Source organism: Anomaloglossus baeobatrachus, chromosome 2, assembly GCF_048569485.1.
Source record: "Anomaloglossus baeobatrachus isolate aAnoBae1 chromosome 2, aAnoBae1.hap1, whole genome shotgun sequence".
Taxonomy (NCBI): domain Eukaryota; kingdom Metazoa; phylum Chordata; class Amphibia; order Anura; family Aromobatidae; genus Anomaloglossus; species Anomaloglossus baeobatrachus.
Window position 1 is genome coordinate 783,922,192 of NC_134354.1, and position 22,153 is coordinate 783,944,344.

The 22,153-nt window shown below is 45.2% G+C and overlaps 1 protein-coding gene across 1 annotated transcript in view; it reads right to left on the reverse strand.

Annotated features, from left to right (window-relative positions):
* The window catches only part of GDPD5 (glycerophosphodiester phosphodiesterase domain containing 5), a 191,017-nt gene that overhangs the window by 13,103 nt on the left and 155,761 nt on the right, over positions 1 to 22,153 (reverse strand). The window contains 6 exon segments of the mRNA XM_075334723.1: positions 2,811 to 2,893; positions 4,231 to 4,378; positions 4,593 to 4,750; positions 11,910 to 12,131; positions 13,789 to 13,942; positions 16,089 to 16,171. Coding sequence (XP_075190838.1) covers positions 2,811 to 2,893; positions 4,231 to 4,378; positions 4,593 to 4,750; positions 11,910 to 12,131; positions 13,789 to 13,942; positions 16,089 to 16,171 — 848 coding nt within the window.

The following is a 22,153-nucleotide window of genomic DNA, read 5'->3' on the forward strand; positions in this document are numbered from 1 at the left end:
ATGTGAGGTCTGTGTGTCTCTCCCAGTAATATAGGCTGGATGTGAGGTCTGTGTGTCTCTCCCAGTAATATAGACTGGATGCGAGATCTGTGTCTCTCCCAGTAATATAGACTGGATGCGAGATCTGTGTCTCTCCCAGTAATATAGGCTGGATGTGAGCTCTGTGTGTCTCTCCCAGTAATATAGGCTGGATGTGAGGTCTGTGTGTCTCTCCCAGTAAAATAGGCTGGATGTGAGGTCTGTGTGTCTCTCCCAGTAATATAGGCTGGATGTGAGCTCTGTGTGTCTCTCCCAGTAATATAGGCTGGATGTGAGTTCTGTGTGTCTCTCCCAGTAATATAGGCTGGATGTGAGTTCTGTGTGTCTCTCCCAGTAATATAGGCTGGATGTGAGCTCCGTGTGTCTCTCCCAGTAATATAGGCTGGATGTAAGGTCTGTGTGTCTCTCCCAGTAATATAGGCTGGATGTGAGGTCTGTGTGTCTCTCCCAGTAATATAGGCTGGATGTGAGGTCTGTGTGTCTCCCAGTATTATAGGCTGGATGTGAGGTCTGTGTGTCTCTCCGAGTAATATAGGCTGGATGTGAGGTCTGTGTGTCTCTCCCAGTAATATAGGTTGGATGTGGCTTTTTGATTGCTGGAGTCCAATAGGTGGTGCTAACCAGTAATACGCTGTTTAACAGTGACAAGCTCCGCCTACTGGACTACAAAAAAAAAAGAAAAGTAGAGGTTCAGATGAATAAATTTCAATTTCCGCCAAATATTTTCCAGCAAGCCTATATAGCAATCTGCTCGGCTGCTCCTACTCTAGAATATGCTGCCTACAAATTAGATAAGTTAAATGTGAAAGATTCCCTTTAAGATCAGTAAGACTTTAATCCTTATGATCTTATCACAATATATTTAGAATATATTGGAGATTAAACAAGGAGTTGTTTCAGAGTAGAAAATAGTACCAGATTTGGTTTTCTTCCAGTAACAGCGCTCCCCTTATTCACAGGCCATGTCTGGTATTGCAGCTGAACAGAATAGGGCTAAACTGCAATACCAGACATCGCCATGGACCAGAGCGGAGCTGTTTTAATAATGCAGTTTCTGAGCTCGGACATTTCTAGAAATCCTTCCTCAACAAATTTGATCAATATAAGTTCTCCCCCACTCGGTATATACTGTAGATTTGTGCTCGCCAAGCTCTCCATAGAAACACTTAAGCATTGTGAATACAGAAACTAAATGACCAACAGGCAGCCATAGGGGATGGGGGAACCTTTATGCAGCCTTGGATGTGAATGGAGGATTGAATAAGGATAAGAAAGAAAAAAACATTTCTGGAATGTTGTGCTGCCACATAGTGGTGAGGAGTGGTACTGCAACTGGAAAAAAAAAAAAACAACTAAAATTCCAGTTAATTTTGAAGGTCATTCCTCCTGAGCGACATACGACGGAGATATAAGAACTATTCTTTTGCACCTGGGAATGTAAAGGGTTAAGAAAGCAAAAAAACTGACAGAAATGGTGAAAAATAAACCACTTTTAACATAAACTGAAAGATGTGATAAATGGAAAGTGTTCCTCTGGTACTGGCAAGTAAAGACTACAATTTAAAGGGCAACACCAACAAAAAAAAAAAAAAAAAAAAAAAAAGCAGAGTTTCCAAAAAGATCAATTAAAAGGGTTGTCCATATGGTCAAATTGTAGCAAAAAGACATTTATAGTATTTAGCGGTGATCTATAATCAGGACCACAGTGCTAACAGCGCCCCCTGCTGTCCTATCGTGATGCCATCTTTGCTGTTTGATCCGGAGTCACCAAATTGACACCTAGAGGCTTTAATGAGACTCATGAAATCACTGATTATTATATATTATATTCATTATATTTGAGGAATGTTGAACTTGATGGACTTAGGTCTTTTTTCAACCTATGTAACTATGTATATATCACCGCCCCTACGGGGACTTAAAGGGAGCCCATCAATGCAGCCATCAGCCATGGCATTTAGCCATTAAAACATACCCTATAAAAGAGTAATTACTGATCTTAATAACAACCTCACCCCGAAACCAATCAGGGGCTGAGAAGTAGTTTCACCCCTCTGCACACTCAACCAATCACATGTGTCAAAGAGATCACATGACCGTTCCTGCCAATCCTGACTAATGATCCTGCGAAACATCCGCCAAATGATTTAAATGAAAATTCTAGAACCGTCTCATAAAAAAAATGATGATTTTTCAGGTTCCCGTCATGGCAGTTACTATACGGAGCCACCACTAACCTGCAATACTGTGATAAAAATACATAAAAATGATAGAAATAAATAAATAAAAATAATTATTAAATATATAAAAACAATTAATAAGCCCCTATAACTATATAAAGGGTTTTTGTCACTTTACCATTGTCCAATCCAGTAAGGTTTAATCACTAGAACATTTTAGTCTCCGGCTTAGTCTTCTTTTTTTTGCGGATACATCGACGATCATTTTTTGTGGATACATTGACGATCATCAACTATAAAAGCAGTCGCCATGTGGCCTGGGAGTGAACCCAAATGAGCAGGAGCCTTTCCTGACCCTGCGGTTACGTTATCCTGGTGATCGGGGCGGATCTCATCGCTGATCACTGATCACTAATCACTGATCCTACCGACAATTCGTAGACGACTACAAGGAACGCAGAGTAAAACTTATACCTGATGTCATTACTATTTCTCCGGGCAGAACACAATGTATCAGATCACGTGTGACGCCTCTTTTGTTATATCTCGAGTATGTGCAGAACAATGAGGGAAAAGCCGGGGGTCACTTACTTCTGCAGGACAAACACTCCTATGATTACAGTGAATGAGATGATGTCCGATGTGATCCATATGAGCGAGTATTCATCTGGAGGCTGAAAAATACAGAGGGGGTTTAGCAGTGTGCGGGGTCAGAGGAGGGAATACAGAGGGGTTTAGCCGTGTGCGGGGTCAGAGGAGGGAATACAGAGGGGTTTAGCCGTGTGCGGGGTCAGAGGAGGGAATACAGAGGGGGTTTAGCCATGTGCGGGGTCAGAGGAGGGAATACAGAGGGGGTTTAGCCGTGTGCGGCGTCAGAAGAGGGAATACAGAGGGGGTTTAGCCGTGTGCGGGGTCAGAGGAGGGAATACAGAGGGGGTTTAGCCATGTGCGGGGTCAGAGGAGGGAATACAGAGGGGGGTTTAGCCGTGTGCGGGGTCAGAGGAGACAATACAGAGGGGGTTTAGCCGTGTGCGGGGTCAGAGGAGGGAATACAGAGGGGGTTTAGCCGTGTGCGGGGTCAGAGGAGGGAATACAGAGGGGGTTAGCCGTGTGCGGGGGTCAGAGGAGACAATATGGATCGGGTTTAGCCGTGTGCGGGGTCAGAGGAGGTTTAGCCGTGTGCGGGGTCAGAGGAGACAATACAGAGGGGGTTTAGCCGTGTGAGGGGTCAGAGGAGACAATACAGAGGGGGTTTAGCCGTGTGCGGGGTCAGAGGAGACAATACAGAGGGGGTTTAGCCGTGTGCGGGGTCAGAGGAGACAATACAGAGGGGGTTAGCCGTGTGCGGGGTCAGAGGAGGGAATACAGAGGGGATTTAGCCGTGTGCGGGGTCAGAGGAGACAATATGGAGGGGGTTTAGCCGTGTGCGGGGTCAGAGGAGACAATACAGAGGGGGTTAGCCGTGTGCGGGGTCAGAGGATACAATACAGAGGGGGTTAGCCGTGTGCGGGGTCAGAGGAGGGAATATGGAGGGGGTTTAGCCGTGTGCAGGGTCAGAGGAGACAATATGGAGAGGGTTTAGCCGTGTGCGGGGTCAGAGGAGGGAATACAGAGGGGGTTTAGCCGTGTGTGGGGTCAGAGGAGGGAATACAGAGGGGGTTTAGCCGTGTGCGGGGTCAGAGGAGGGAATACAGAGGGGGTTTAGCCGTGTGCGGGGTCAGAGGAGGGAATACAGAGAGGGTTTAGTCGTGTGTGGGGTCAGAGGAGACAATATGGAGGGGGTTTACCGTGTGCGGGGTCAGAGGAGGGAATACAGAGGGGGTTTAGCCATGTGCGGGGTCAGAGGAAGGTATAAAACCTCCTCTAGTTCTCCATTTATTAATCCAACCACTGTCTCCTAGAAGGTTACGCCATGCTTTACACTGCAGCACTGTTTCATTAGCACACAGTGATTATCAATGACTATATTAAAGCACACAAAGTAAGGCTCTGCCCGGCTTCCATGACTTACCAGTAACCAGATGGGGAAAGGCACCTTACTGAGGATGTGCGAGGAGTCGGAGGAGACGGACCTGACGCCGGCGCACCACAGCACCGAGAATAGCCACGGCTCGTTCACCGTGTACGTGTTGAGGGTCAGGTTCTGTGCAGCGAACTCCCTGCAAAGAACACCAGACATAAGACCCACACCACAGAAACTGGATCTCACTATTGCTCCCTGTTATCAGCCACATGGGTGCAAAGAGGCTGACTCTAGACATGCTAAAAATATCCAGAAACCTCCACATTCTACTGTCATCTACTGTGATCCCGGCCTTTGATCTACAGTTGATGTTATCAGTACTAATTATTGTTTCTGCACATTGCACTTACCGGATGTCTTCTTGGTTGATCTCCGTGTACCTCAAGTTGACAAATGTGATGTCCCTGTCCTTCAAGAATTTAGGATCTCTTTTGACGTTTGAAGCTTGTTGAAAATCAGGAGCCAAACGTCGTACAAAAGATCTCTCATAATCCGAGAGCCAAATAACCTGCAGACGGGAAACTGCATTTATGAGTCTAATACTGCCCCTATGTACAGGAATAGAACTACTATAATACTGCCCCTATGTACAGGAATAGAACTACTATAATACTGCCCCTATGTACAAGAATATAACTACTATAATACTGCCTCTATGTACAAGAATATAACTACTATAATACTGCCCCTATGTACAAGAATATAACTACTATAATACTGCTCCTATGTACAGGAATATAACTGCTATAATACTGCCCCTATGTACAAGAATATAACTATAATACTGCCCCTATATACAAGAATATAACTACTATAATACTGCCCCTATGTACAAGAATATAACTACTATAATACTGCCCTCCTATGTACAAGAATATAACTACTATAATACTGCCCCTATGTACAAGAATATAACTACTATAATACTGCCCCTATGTACAGGAATAGAACTACTATAATACTGCCCCCTATATACAAGAATATAACTACTATAATACTGCCCCCTATATACAAGAATATAACTACTATAATACTGCCCACTATATACAAGAATATAACTACTATAATACTGCCCCCTATATACAGGAATATAACTACTATAATACTGCCCCTATGTACAAGAATATAACTACTATAATACTGCTCCTATGTACAGGAATATAACTACTATAATACTGCCCCTATGTACAGGAATATAACTACTATAATACTGCTCCTATGTACAAGAATATAACTACTATAATACTGCTCCTATATACAAGAATATAACTACTATAATACTGCCCCTATGTACAGGAATATAACTACTATAATACTGCTCCCTATGTACAGGAATATAACTACTATAATACTGCCCCTATGTACAAGAATATAACTGCTATAATACTGCCCCTATGTACAAGAATATAACTACTATAATACTGCTCCCTATGTACAAGAATATAACTACTATAATACTGCCCCTATGTACAGGAATATAACTACTATAATACTGCCCCTATGTACAGGAATATAACTACTATAATACTGCCCCCTATGTACAAGAATATAACTACTATAATACTGCTCCTATGTACAAGAATATGACTACTATAATACTGCCCCTATGTACAAGAATATAACTACTATAATACTGCCCCTATGTACAGGAATAGAACTGCTATAATAAAAATAAATAAATATTTATTTTTATATAGCGCTAACATATTCCGCAGCACTTCACATACATCAGGAACGCTGTCCCCATTGGGGCTCACAATCTAAATTCCCTATTCTTATGTCTTTGGAGTGTGGGAGGAAACCAGAGAACCCGGAGGAAACCCACGCAAACACGGGGAGAACATACAAACTCCTTGCAGATGGTGTCCTTGGTGGGATTCGAACCCAGGACCCCAGCGCTGCAAGGCTGCAGTGCTAATCACTGAGCCACCACAAGTCTGCAGTGCTAACCACTGAGCCACCATGCTGCCAATAATAATAATAATAATAATAATAATAATAATACTGCCTCCTATGTACAAAAATATAACTACTATAATACTGCCTCCTATGTCCAAGAATATAACTACTATAATACTGCCCCTATGTACAAGAATATAACTACTATAATACTGCCCCTATGTACAAGAATATAACTACTATAATACTGCCCCCTATGTACAAGAATATAACTACTATAATACTGCCCCCTATGTACAAAAATATAACTACTATAATACTGCCCCCTATGTACAAGAATATAACTACTATAATACTGCCCCTATATACAAGAATATAACTACTATAATACTGCCCCTATGTACAAAAATATAACTACTATAATACTGCCTCCTATGTCCAAGAATATAACTACTATAATACTGCTCCTATGTACAAGAATATAATTACTATAATACTGCCCCTATATACAAGAATATAACTACTATAATACTGCTCCTATGTACAAGAATATAACTACTATAATACTGCCCCTATATACAAGAATATAACTACTATAATACTGCTCCTATGTACAAGAATATAACTTCTATAATACTGCCCCTATGTACAAGAATATAACTGCTATAATACTGCTCCCTATGTACAAGAATATAGCTACTATAATACTGCCCCTATGTATAAGAATATAACTACTATAATACTGCCCTCTATATACAAGAATATAACTACTATAATACTGCTCCTATGTACAAGAATATAACTACTATAATACTGCTCCCTATGTACAAGAATATAACTACTATAATACTGCCCCTATGTACAAAAATATAACTGCTATAATACTGCTCCCTATGCACAAGAATATAACTACTATAATACTGCCCCTATGTACAAAAATATAACTACTATAATACTGCCCCCTATATACAAGAATATAACTGCTATAATACTGCTCCTTATGTACAAGAATATTACTACTATAATACTGCTCCTTATGTACAAGAATATAACTACTATAATACTGCCTCCTATGTCCAAGAATATAACTACTATAATACTGCCCCCTATGTACAAAAATATAACTACTATAATACTGCCTCCTATGTCCAAGAATATAACTACTATAATACTGCCCCCTATGTACAAAAATATAACTACTATAATACTGCTCCTATGTACAAGAATATAACTACTATAATACTGCCCCTATGTACACAAATATAACTGCTATAATACTGCTCCCTATGCACAAGAATATAACTACTATAATACTGCCCCTATGTACAAAAATATAACTACTATAATACTGCCCCCTATATACAAGAATATAACTGCTATAATACTGCTCCTTATGTACAAGAATATTACTACTATAATACTGCTCCTTATGTACAAGAATATAATTACTATAATACTGCCCCTATGTACAAGAATATAACTACTATAATACTGCCCCTATGTACAAGAATATAACTACTATAATACTGCCCCTATGTACAAGAATATACAGTCATATGAAAACGTTTGGGCACCCCTATTAATGTTAACCTTTTTTCTTTATAACAATTTGGGTTTTTGCTATTTCAGTTTCATATATCTAATAACTGATGGACTGAGTAATATTTCTGGATTGAAATGAGGTTTATTGTACTAACAGAAAATGTGCAATCTGCATTTAAACAAAATTTGACTGGTGCAAAAGTATAGGCACCCTTATCAATTTCTTGATTTGAACACTCCTAACTACTTTTTACTGACTTACTAAAGCACTAAATTGGTTTTGTGACCTCATTGAGCTTTGAGCTTCATAGGCAGCTGTATCCAATCATGAGAAAAGGTATTTAAGGTGGCCACTTGCAAGGTGTTCTCCTATTTGAATCTCCTATGAAGAGTGTCATCATGGGCTCCTCAAAACAACTCTCAAGTGATCTGAAAACAAAGATTATTCAGCATAGTTGTTCAGGGGAAGGTACAAAAAGTGGTCTCAGAGATTTACACTGTCAGTTTCCACTGTGAGGAACATAGTAAGGAAATGGAAGAACACAGGTACAGTTCTTGTTAAGCCCAGAAGTGGCAGGCCAAGAAAAATATCCGAAAGGCAGAGAAGAAGAATGGTGAGAACAGTCAAGGACAATCCACAGACCACCTCCAAAGACCTGCAGCATCATCTTGCTGCAGATGGTGTCACTGTGCATCGGTCAACAATACAGCGCACGTTGCACAAGGAGAAGCTGTATGGGAGAGTGATGCGAAAGAAGCCGTTTCTGCAAGCACGCCACAAACAGAGTCGCCTGAGGTATGCAAAAGCACATTTGGACAAGCCAGTTACATTTTGGAAGAAGGTCCTGTGGACCGATGATACAAAGATTGAGTTGTTTGGTCATACAAAAAGGCGTTATGCATGGAGGCAAAAAACACGGCATTCCAAGAAAAGCACTTGCTACCCACAGTAAAATTTGGTGGAGGTTCCATCATGCTTTGGGGCTGTGTGGCCAATGCCGGCACCGGGAATCTTGTTAAAGTTGAGGGTCACATGGATTTAACTCAGTATCAGCAGATTCTTGACAATAATGTGCAAGAATCAGTGACAAAGTTGAAGTTACGCAGGGGATGGATATTTCAGCAAGACAATGATCCAAAACACCGCTGCAAATCTACTCAGGCATTCATGCAGAGGAACAATTACAATGTTCTGGAATGGCCATCCCAGTCCCCAGACCTGAATATCATTGAACATCTGTGGGATGATGTGAAGCGGCTGTCCATGCTCGGCGACCATCAAACTTAACTGAACTGGAATTGGGTGGTAAACAGGAATGGTCAAATCTACCTTCATCCAGGATCCAGGAACTCATTAAAAGCTACAGGAAGCGACTAGAGGCTGTGATTTCTGCAAAAGGAGGATCTACAAAATATTAATGTCACTTTTATGTTGAGGTGCCCATACTTTTGCACCGGTCAAATTTTGTTTAAATGCGGATTGCACATTTTCTGTTAGTACAATAAACCTCATTTCAATCCAGAAATATTACTCAGTCCATCAGTTATTAGATATATGAAACTGAAATAGCAAAAACCCAAATTGTTATAAAGAAAAAAGGTTAATATTAATAGGGGTGCACAAACTTTTTCATATGACTGTAACTACTATAATACTACCCCCTATGTACAAGAATATAACTACTATAATACTGCCCCCTATATACAAGAATATAGCTACTATAATACTGCCCCCTATGTACAAGAATATAACTACTATAATACTGCCCACTATGTACAAGAATATAACTACTATAATACTGCCCCTATGTACAAGAATATAACTACTATAATACTGCCCCTATGTACAATATAACTACTATAATACTGCTCCTATATACAAGAATATAACTACTATAATACTGTCCCCTATGTACAAGAATATAACTACTATAATACTGCCCCTATGTACAATATAACTACTATAATACTGCTCCTATATACAAGAATATAACTACTATAATACTGCCCCCTATATACAAGAATATAACTACTATAATACTGCCCTCTATGTACAAGAATATAACTACTATAATACTGCCCACTATGTACAAGAATATAACTACTATAATACTGCCCTCTATGTACAAGAATATAACTACTATAATACTGCCCACTATGTACAAGAATATAACTACTATAATACTGTCCCCTATGTACAAGAATATAACTACTATAATACTGCCCCTATGTACAATATAACTACTATAATACTGCTCCTATATACAAGAATATAACTACTATAATAATGCCCCCTATATACAAGAATATAACTACTATAATACTGCCCTCTATGTACAAGAATATAACTACTATAATACTGCCCACTATGTACAAGAATATAACTACTATAATACTGCCCACTATGTACAAGAATATAACTACTATAATACTGCTCCTATATACAAGAATATAACTACTATAATACTGCCCCCTATGTACAAGAATATAACTACTATAATACTGCCCACTATGTACAAGAATATAACTACTATAATACTGCCCCTATGTACAATATAACTACTATAATACTGCTCCTATATACAAGAATATAACTACTATAATACTGTCCCCTATGTACAAGAATATAACTACTATAATACTGCCCCTATGTACAATATAACTACTATAATACTGCTCCTATATACAAGAATATAACTACTATAATACTGCCCTCTATGTACAAGAATATAACTACTATAATACTGCTCCTATGTACAAGAATATAACTACTATAATACTGTCCCTATATACAAGAATATAACTACTATAATACTGCTCCTATATACAAGAATATAACTACTATAATACTGCTTCTATATACAAGAATATAACTACTATAATACTGTCCCTATATACAAGAATATAACTACTATAATACTGCCCTCTATGTACAAGAATATAACTACTATAATACTGCCCCTATGTACAAGAATATAACTATAATACTGCCCCTATGTACAAGAATATAACTACTATAATACTGCTCCTATGTACAAGAATATAACTGCTATAATACTGCCCCTATGTACAATATAACTACTATAATACTGCTGCTATGTACAAGCATATAACTACTATAATACTACCCCCTATGTACAAGAATATAACTACTATAATACTGCCCATATGTACAGGAATATAACTACTATAATACTGCCCCCTATATACAAGAATATATCTACTATAATACTGCCCCTATGTACAAGAATATAACTACTATAATACTGACCCTATATACAAGAATATAACTACTATAATACTGCCCCTATGTACAGGAATATAACTACTATAATACTGCCCCTATGTACAAGAATATAACTACTATAATACTGACCCTATATACAAGAATATAACTACTATAATACTGCCCCTATGTACAGGAATATAACTACTATAATACTGCCCTCTATGTACAAGCATATAACTACTATAATACTGGCCCTATGTACAATATAACTACTATAATACTGCCACTATGTACAAGAATATAACTACTATAATACTGCCCCTATGTACAAGAATATAACTACTATAATACTGCCCTTATATACAAGAATATAACTACTATAATACTGCCCCTATGTACAAGAATATAACTACTATAATACTGCCCCCTATGTACAAGAATATAACAACTATAATACTGCCCCCTATGTACAAGAATATAACTACTATAATACTGCCCCCTATATATAAGAATATAACTACTATAATACTGCTCCTATGTACAAGAATATAACTACTATAATACTGCCCCTATGTACAAGAATATAACTACTATAATACTGCCCCCTATATATAAGAATATAACTACTATAATACTGCCCCCTATGTACAAGAATATAACTACTATAATACTGCCCCCTATATATAAGAATATAACTACTATAATACTGCCCCTATGTACAAGAATATAATTACTATAATACTGCCCCTATGTACAAGAATATAACTACTATAATACTGCCCCCTATGTACAAGAATATAACTACTATAATACTGCCCCCTATGTACAAGAATATAACTACTATAATACTGCCCCCAATAGATCAGTATAATATGTCTTCTATGTAAAGAGGTACTTATCGATATTCTACCTATAGGTGGCAGTACGGGGCCTTAGTTGGGGAGGACTTTCCCCTGTATATACTATACTGCAGATGATGGGGGGCCGCCGCTCTCACCCGCTCCTGGGGTATTCCTGACTGTAGGATGCTGTGCACCGTGATGTTGATGTAGTTGTCGTAGTGCGGATGATTGGCCGGCAGCTGATGAATTTTCAGAAGAACGGACGCGTTACTCTCTTTCGCCACGTCCAGCAGGTCGCTCAGCTTACATACGGACTGGTTCGCGGCCTCTGTTGCTTCCGCCGGGGAAAGCGATCCGGCCGTCCAGAATGGGTCAGTCTAGATGGGGAGAAAAAATAAATAAATAAATAAAAGTGTAGGAAAATCCATCTTAAAAAACTTGTAAAGGATGGGATAATCTTCTAGAAACAGCGCCACATCTGCCCCCACTGGTTGTATCCGGTATTGCAGCTCATTTCTATTCAAATAAATGGAGGAGAGCTGCAATACCAGAAACAAACTGAGGAAAAGTGTGGCGCTGTTTCTGGGAGGAAGTAGAATTTCTTTTTCCATACCAGAAAATCACCAATTAACTTATGAAGGAAAATCCCAACAAGAGGCAAAAAAAAAAAGTCACTGATTTAGGGGAATGCAAGTTATCATCCGTGATGAGAGCTGCAGTACTGCCACTGACCACAAGGTGGCAGGACAAGGCCTTCTATTTCATTTTAGCACAATTTTAGTTTTTTTGTTTATGCTTTTCCGCCTATTTTTTCATGTTTTTTTTTCCCTTTTTTTTTGCAGGTTGAGTTGTATTTCTGATTCTTCGTTATTTTAGGGGTTAAAAGATTCCCAAAAACTTTCAGAATCCAAAAAAAACAAACGAAAAACCTTTTTAATTAGGGGGAATTGAACCTTTGTTCACCTAAAAACTTCATTTGTTTATTTGATTTTGGACAGGTGGGGGTGGGGGGGGATTTTGGACAGGTTGCGGGGGGGGGATTTTGGACAGGTTGCGGGGGGGATTTTGGACAGGTTGTAGGGGGGGGATTTTGGACAGGTTGTGGGGGGGGGATTTTGGACAGGTTGCGGGGGGGGGATTTTGGACAGGTTGCGGGGGGGGGATTTTGGACAGGTTGCGGGGGGGGGATTTTGGACAGGTTGCGGGGGGGGGATTTTGGACAGGTTGCGGGGGGGGGGGATTTTGGACAGGTTGCGGGGGGGGGGGGGATTTTGGACAGGTTGCGGGGGGGGGGGATTTTGGACAGGTTGCGGGGGGGGGGGATTTTGGACAGGTTGCGGGGGGGGGATTTTGGACAGGTTGCGGGGGGGGGGGATTTTGGACAGGTTGCGGGGGGGGGGGATTTTGGACAGGTTGCGGGGGGGGGGGATTTTGGACAGGTTGCGGGGGGGGGGGATTTTGGACAGGTTGCGGGGGGGGGGATTTTGGACAGGTTGCGGGGGGGGGGGATTTTGGCCAGGTTGCGGGGGGGGGGGATTTTGGACAGGTTGCGGGGGGGGGGGGATTTTGGACAGGTTGCGGGGGGGGGGGGATTTTGGACAGGTTGCGGGGGGGGGGATTTTGGACAGGCGGGGGGGGATTTTGGACAGGCGGGGGGGGATTTTGGACAGGCGGGGGGGGATTTTGGACAGGCGGGGGGGATTTTGGACAGGCGGGGGGGGGGGGATTTTGGACAGGCGGTGGGGGATTTTGGACAGGCGGTGGGGGGGGATTTTGGACAGGCGGGGGGGGGGGGGATTTTGGACAGGCGGTGGGGGGGGATTTTGGACAGGCGGTGGGGGGGGATTTTGGACAGGCGGTGGGGGGGGATTTTGGACAGGCGGTGGGGGGGGATTTTGGACAGGCGGTGGGGGGGGATTTTGGACAGGCGGTGGGGGGGGGAATTTTGGACAGGCGGGGGGGGGGGGGGATTTTGGACAGGCGGGGGGGGGGATTTTGGACAGGCGGGGGGATTTTGGATAGATAAATATTTACCTCTATGAACCACTCTCCAGCATTCAGCCTCTCGAGGTCGGTCCAGTTGAACATGGAGGCAGACAGCCGCGACGGTAGATCGGGGAAGACCTGGTTGAGGTTCGTGGTCCGTCTCAGGTTGTCATCGTGCATTATGAACGGAATCCCATCAAAACTGCAACGACATAAGAGATCAATGAAGATCCGGCGGCGAGTCGCACCTTCTGCTGCCATCCTGTCCTCTGATAGAAACCTATAAGCCCTGTGCACATGCTGCGGTTTTTGACACCGTTTTTTTTTAAATCTGCATCCCTCTCCTGAAGCCAGCAAAGTCTATGGGATATTTTAGATTTGCTGTGCACACGGTGCGGTTTTGGTGCAGATTTTGATGCAGAAAAAAAAAAAAAAAAAAATGTGCAGCATGTCAATTATTGGTCCGGTTTAGCAGCGTTTTTTCACCCATTGACTTTCTTGATGGCCCAAAAAAACTGCATCAAGAAACGGTTTTGTTGCAGTTTTTTGCCACAGCGTGCAGATCCGGTGCAGGAAATTTCTGCAGGAAATCTGCAACGTGTGCACAAAGCCTTAGGGCGGTAATACCAGCGGTGCCAGCAGGGGGCAGCATCATCCTCTTGTGCACTATGCTGCACAATGTTGCATTAGTTTTTGCAGAGCACGAAAATGTTCATAGATACTTGGAGTTTTCCTTTTTTTTTTAATGTTTCTATTCACTGGCAGCAAGAGGAGATGTTTTCCTCCAGACGCCGCAGCGTTCCAGGGCTGACGTCTTACAGAAGGTGTAAGAACCATCAGTGACACAATCTGTTCCTGCGCGGCCGGCACTGCGGTGCACCCAGTAATGAGCGTATAGCAGGCCGAGCGTGGGACGGCCGCCCACATGACAGCCCACGCTGTGCAGACTCCTCGTCTCCAGCCTCAGGAAGCATATGCTGCTGGAAGGGTGCACAGCGCCCCCTGTGTCTGCCCGAGGAGCTGCAGGTGACGGCACACTCTTCCCTTTAAGGCTACTTTCACACTGCCATGTTTTTCCATCGGTCACAATCCGTTTTGTGACGGATGCGCTGGAGATTGTGGTACAACTGATGGGACGGATCAGTTATAAAAAAAAAAAACAAAAAAAAAACAAACGGATCAGTTGTAGCAGTTTGTACCAGAATCCAGCTGTGGCCGCGGGTAACCTGAGTGACGTCACCGCTGACAGCGCGGCTCGCTTCAGTTGCTTTGTGGAGCTCACAGCGAGCGGTCGTGCTCTATGGCAGCTCCTGTCAGCTTCCGATGTAGCAGAGCTGAGAGCGGTGGGACCTCGTGTGGATTATGTCGCACCTGGAGGTATTGGGGGATTAATAAAGTGGTGAAAGAGGGTGGTTTTTTGTGTTTTATTTCAAATAAAGGATTTTTTAGTGTGTGTTTATTTACCTTCACTACAGTTTAGTGATGGGGGAGGGGGGGGGGTGTCTCACAGACGACTACCATCACTAAGCTAGGACTTAGTGGCAGCTATGGACTGCCATTAACTTCTTATTACCCAGATTGCCACCGGAATGAGCCGGGTAGAGTCCTGGGACTGTCACATCTAATGGATGCGGCATTTCCGGGCGGCTGCTGGCTGATATTGTTAGGCTGGGGGGCTCCCCATAACATGGGGCTCCCCATCCTGAGAATACCAGCTCTCAGCCATGTGGCTTTACCTTGGCTGGTATCAAAATTGGGGGGGACCGCATGCCTTTTTTTATTTTACTGCAAGATATAGACCCGCTCACCGGCGGCTGTGATTGGTTGCAGTGAGACAGCTGTCACTCAGCGTGGGGGCTCGATTGACTGCAACCAATCATAGGCGCCGGTGGGCGGGGCAAGCAGGGAATACATGATGGAATAATGAGCGTCCGGCATTTTCAAAAAGCAGGAGAAGCCGCCGGAGCAGTATGAACGCCGTGCAGCGCCGCGCCGGTGATCGGTGAGTATGAGGAGGGGGGGGGGGGACTGACCGACAACACAACGCAGGGCCATCAGTCACAATCTGTCATTAATACAAGTCTATGGGAAAAAACTGAATCCTGCAAAATATTTTGCAGGATTCAGTTGTTTCTCTAAGCGACGGATTGTGACTGATGGAAAAATGGTCACTACCTGAATGTCGCTGTCCGCGGACGTGGCGTTTACTCCAGGAGCGCCTGTCGGCTCAGCACTGATCGATGTGACAGTGTGAGCGCAGCTCTGGAGGTGACTACATGGCGGTACGGCACAATGTCCGCACGTTCTATGGATACGATGGATGGAACGCAGCCAATGTCCGTCCTTACCTTACCGTGACATCCGCCTGCAGGCCGCGCGTCCCGTACTCCAGCGCCTTTTTAAAAGACATTATAGTGTTTTCTGGGGCAAGCTGAAAAACAAAACGAGGCAGCGGCATTAAAGGGGCAAGTATCGCACCCCATGCCCAAAATACAAGGGTTTATGGCAATTTATAGCAGGTGTGATCTGTTTACACCATTGCTCAGATTAGTGAAAGTTGCTGTGCAGATCAGCCATTACTATCATGTGGGTAATGATGGGGTAATGACTAGGGGAATTTACAGAACACTGGACCACCAGGGATAAGACCACCATTGGAAAATCATAGGTTAAGCTCCATACTGCACCACTGGACAACCATAGATGGAGCAGTGACCCATCAGGGATCACATCCTTAATATATGCTAGACCACTTGACCACCAGGGATCAGGTCATAAAGCAATGCTATAACCCAGGGATAAGGCACAGATCATTGATAAACCACAGCTCTCCTCTCTAGGATCAGCAAGTAAGCCGCGTACCACTGCTAGACTACCAGGATACAGGACCTATAACAACACTGGACCACCAGGACACAGGACCTATAACAACACTGGACCACCAGGACACAGGACCTACAACAACACTGGACTGCCAGGATTCAGGACCTATAACAGTACCACCAGGAAACAGGACCTATAACACTGGACCACCAGGATACAGGACCTATAACACTGGACCACCAGGATACAGGACCTATAACACAGTACCACCAGGACACAGGACCTATAACAACACTGGACCACCAGGACACAGGACCTACAACAACACTGGACTGCCAGGATTCAGGACCTATAACACAGTACCACCAGGACACAGGACCTATAACACAGTACCACCAGGATAGAGGACCTATAACACTGGACCACCAGGACACAGGACCTACAACAACACTGGACTGCCAGGATTCAGGACCTATAACACAGTACCACCAGGAAACAGGACCTATAACACTGGACCACCAGGATACAGGACCTATAACAGTACCACCAGGACACAGGACCTATAACAGTACCACCAGGACACAGGACCTATAACAACACTGGACCACCAGGATTCAGGATCTATAACACAGTACCACCAGGACACAGGACCTATAAACACAGTACCACCAGGATAGAGGACCTATAACACTGGACCACCAGGACACAGGACCTACAACAACACTGGACCGCCAGGACACAGGACCTACAACAACACTGGACCACCAGGACACAGGACCTACAACAACACTGGACCACCAGGATACAGGACCTATAACACAGTACCACCAGGACACAGGACCTATAACAACACTGGACCGCCAGAATACAGGACCTATAACACTGGACCACCAGGACACAGGACCTATAACAACACTGGACCACCAGGACACAGGACCTATAACAACACTGGACCACCAGGACACAGGACCTATAACAACACTGGACCACCAGAACACAGGACCTATAACAACACTGGACCACCAGGACACAGGACCTATAACAACACTGGACCACCAGGACACAGGACCTATAACAACACTGGACCACCAGAACACAGGACCTATAACAACACTGGACCACCAGGACACAGGACCTATAACAACACTGGACCACCAGGACACAGGACCTATAACAACACTGGACTGCCAGGAAATAGACTGCAATAGTCACCAGTGTCGGACTGCCGGTACCACGTTACCAGACCAGGATATATCAAGTACTGTCATCCTAGGATTCAGATGAACAACTGATCTGCATCACCACTGGACCATACCACTGCTGGACCCTCAGAAATCAGGCCCCATATTAACACTAGACCACCAGGGATCAGACCATGTACTGCTGCCAGAAAACCAGGCCCGTACCACACTGCTAGCTAAAGATACATCAGCATTGTGACACTTAAGGGGGTTTTACACGCAGCGATGTCGCTAACGAGGCCGGATGTGCGTCATGGAATCCGTGACCCCGGTGATATACCGTTAGAATCGTCGTTGCGTGTAACGGGGCCTTAAGGATCGGGGAGACAATCACACATTTGGATAACCATTGGACGTCCAGGGATCAAGCCTTTAATAAGTCTGGCCCACCAGGGATTAACCCATAAACTACAGCTGGACCCTGAGAGGACATGCCCTGGACCGCACTGCAGGACAATCATTCATCAGACATTCTGACACTGCGGATCAAGTGGACACCCACTAGCTGCATCTGCGGAATCCTCATTATTGGTGGGTGGCGGATTACTGGAATTCTCATGGGTGGGTGGCGGATGATCAGAATTACCATTATTAGTGGGTGGCGGATGATCAGAATTACCATTATTAGTGGGTGGCGGATGATCAGAATTACTATTATTGGTGGAATGTGAACCCACCACACACCAGGGGGTGCCATAAATACTGATGAGGATGGGGCCGGCTCCTAGAAGCACCGCGGAGGGGTGAGGCACACAGAGCCTTATCCTAGAAGCACCGGAGGGGCGAGGCACACAGAGCCTTATCCTAGAAGCACCGCGGAGGGGCGAGGCACACAGAGCCTTATCCTAGAAGCACTGCGGAGGGGCGAGGCACACAGAGCCTTATCCTAGAAGCACCGCGGAGGGGCGAGGCACACAGAGCCTTATCCTAGAAGCACCGCGGAGGGGCGAGGCACACAGAGCCTTATCCTAGAAGCACAGCGGAGGGGCGAGGCACACAGAGCCTTATCCTAGAAGCACAGCGGAGGGGCGAGGCACACAGAGCCTTATCCTAGAAGCACAGCGGAGGGGCGAGGCACACAGAGCCTTATCCTAGAAGCACCGCGGAGGGGCGAGGCACACAGAGCCTTATCCTAGAAGCACCGCGGAGGGGCGAGGCACACAGAGCCTTATCCTAGAAGCACCGCGGAGGGGCGAGGCACACAGAGCCTTATCCTAGAAGCACCGCGGAGGGGCGAGGCACACAGAGCCTTATCCTAGAAGCACCGCGGAGGGGCGAGGCACACAGAGCCTTATCCTAGAAGCACCGCGGAGGGGCGAGGCACACAGAGCCTTATCCTAGAAGCACCGCGGAGGGGCGAGGCACACAGAGCCTTATCCTAGAAGCACCGCGGAGGGGCGAGGCACACAGAGCCTTATCCTAGAAGCACAGCGGAGGGGCGAGGCACACAGAGCCTTATCCTAGAAGCACCGCGGAGGGGCGAGGCACACAGAGCCTTATCCTAGAAGCACCGCGGAGGGGCGAGGCACACAGAGCCTTATCCTAGAAGCACCGCGGAGGGGCGAGGCACACAGAGCCTTATCCTAGAAGCACCGCGGAGGGGCAAGGCACACAGAGCCTTATCCTAGAAGCACCGCGGAGGGGCGAGGCACACAGAGCCTTATCCTAGAAGCACCGCGGAGGGGCGAGGCACACAGAGCCTTATCCTAGAAGCACCGCGGAGGGGCGAGGCACACAGAGCCTTATCCTGGATGCACCGCGGAGGGGCGAGGCACACAGAGCCTTATCCTAGAAGCACCGCGGAGGGGCGAGGCACACAGAGCCTTATCCTAGAAGCACCGCGGAGGGGCGAGGCACACAGAGCCTTATCCTAGAAGCACAGCGGAGGGGCGAGGCACACAGAGCCTTATCCTAGAAGCACCGCGGAGGGGCGAGGCACACAGAGCCTTATCCTAGAAGCACCGCGGAGGGGAGAGGCACACAGAGCCTTATCCTAGAAGCACCGCGGAGGGGTGAGGCACACAGAGCCTTATCCTAGAAGCACCGCGGAGGGGCGAGGCACACAGAGCCTTATCCTAGAAGCACCGCGGAGGGGCGAGGCACACAGAGCCTTATCCTAGAAGCACCGCGGAGGGGCGAGGCACACAGAGCCTTATCCTAGAAGCACCGCGGAGGGGCGAGGCACACAGAGCCTTATCCTAGAAGCACCGCGGAGGGGCGAGGCACACAGAGCCTTATCCTAGAAGCACTGCGGAGGGGCGAGGCACACAGAGCCTTATCCTAGAAGCACCGGAGGGGCGAGGCACACAGAGCCTTATCCTAGAAGCACCGGAGGGGCGAGGCACACAGAGCCTTATCCTGGAAGCACTGCGGAGGGGAGAGGCACACAGAGCCTTATCCTAGAAGCACCGCGGAGGGGCGAGGCACACAGAGCCTTATCCTGGAAGCACTGCGGAGGGGAGAGGCACACAGAGCCTTATCCTAGAAGCACCGCGGAGGGGTGAGGCACAGTTTTATGCCTCCTGAATATCGCTCAGTTCGTCAAAGCTTGTTTACATGAAATCCTGACAGATCGCTTCACGAGGGGTTAAATTCCTGAGCACAGACATGGCCGCTCCCTGCACGGATCAGCGCGCTGTCAGCCATCGGCGGGACGCTGCTGAAGATCCGAAATAACACATCAAGAACAGAATGACAAAATGAGGCCACGCGGTGACAGGAGCGAAGTGACAATTCACCAGCAGGGGGCGCTGAAATACACAGCTGTACTGCTGAAATGTGGTCCAACTCTGCCGCGGCGGAATCGACTACCCCACCTCAACACGCACACATGGAATCCGGTGATGAGAGAGTAGCTGACTATTCGTTCTCACCATGCTGTTAGTGAGTACTGTCCGCTACTCGCACGAAAAGAACGGTTTTCAGGTAACTCATTACTGTGACTTCATTGCGCCTGCTACTCGTTACGAAAATGCGAGTAGCGGACAGTACTCGCCAACAGCATAGCAAGTACGAATAGTCAACTACTCGCTCATCACTAGCAACAACTCATCAGGGATCAGGACGCATAATAACACTAGACCACCAGGGATCAGACTCAGACGATGTACTGCTGCCAGAGAACAAGCCCAGCAGCGCTAGACAATGACACCTCAAGCATCATGACACTTGTGATCAGGCGCACAACATATGGATAACTAGATTTATACCACTGGACCACCAGGGATTATACTACTATAAGTACCATTGTGGAACTACTTGTACCACATTGCTACACCATGATGTATTAAACATTGTAACACAAGGAATCAGGTGGCTCAGCAGGCCACCAGGGACTGACAATATACCACTTAAGGACCCCCAGGGATCTGGACCTATAAGACCAGATCACCAGGCATCAGACCAGGCCAAAGAACAAGCCCTGTGCCAAAGATGCATCAAGTATTGAGAGCAGGAGAATAATCACATTGTGATCTCTACAGGACCACCAGGGATCAGGATCTATAATAAAACTGGACCACCAGGGATTAGATTGCTGTATAGACTACCTATACCATATTGCTAGACCATAATGTATCAAAAGTAATGTGACACTAGAAATCCCGGGGACAACAACTGGATCGGCATCACCACTGGACCACCAGGGACCATGATCTACAAAAAAAAAAAAAAAAACAGAAAAAAAAAACAAAACAACAAAACCTTGGACCACCAGGGATTATACGAAGTGCTACTATTATGGGATAGATGATAAATGCATTTTTGCTGGGGGTGTAGTCCGACTGAACAGACTTGCAGATATAACGTAATCCCAGATATCTCCTGTGGATATATGATGTTTATGGGAAACCCCTTTAAGACATTTTTGGAGAAGTACAACAAGGCCAGGATGTATTATAGGGGCAGTACAGGATATGACCCAGACATTGGGGGCTACCGCGGGTGAATCTACACTATACAGCCCCCTATGGTCATATATAACACCGCTATACTGCACCAGAGTGTTAGCGCCTCACCCCCAGACGGCGGATTACAGCACTATCCAGTATTACGCGGTGATGGCGCAGCTGTCACTGCACAGCAGAGCATTAGGAGATTATAATCTTGCTCTCCTGCAATGTGATATTCAGATTAAGCTGTTAACCCCGGGGGTCTCCGTATACAGGTGATGTACACCGCGCTGATTACAGATGGGCACAGATGGGTGGGGGGGGGTCACATCTGTCTTTCAGGGGTCGGATCCTTTTCTACTTGCGATTATTCTAGTGGTCAGGATAAGATCCGCTGCTCTCAATATGATGGGCGAGAATCATTGTGTAGTTCTGATAACCACCACTAGGTGGCGACAT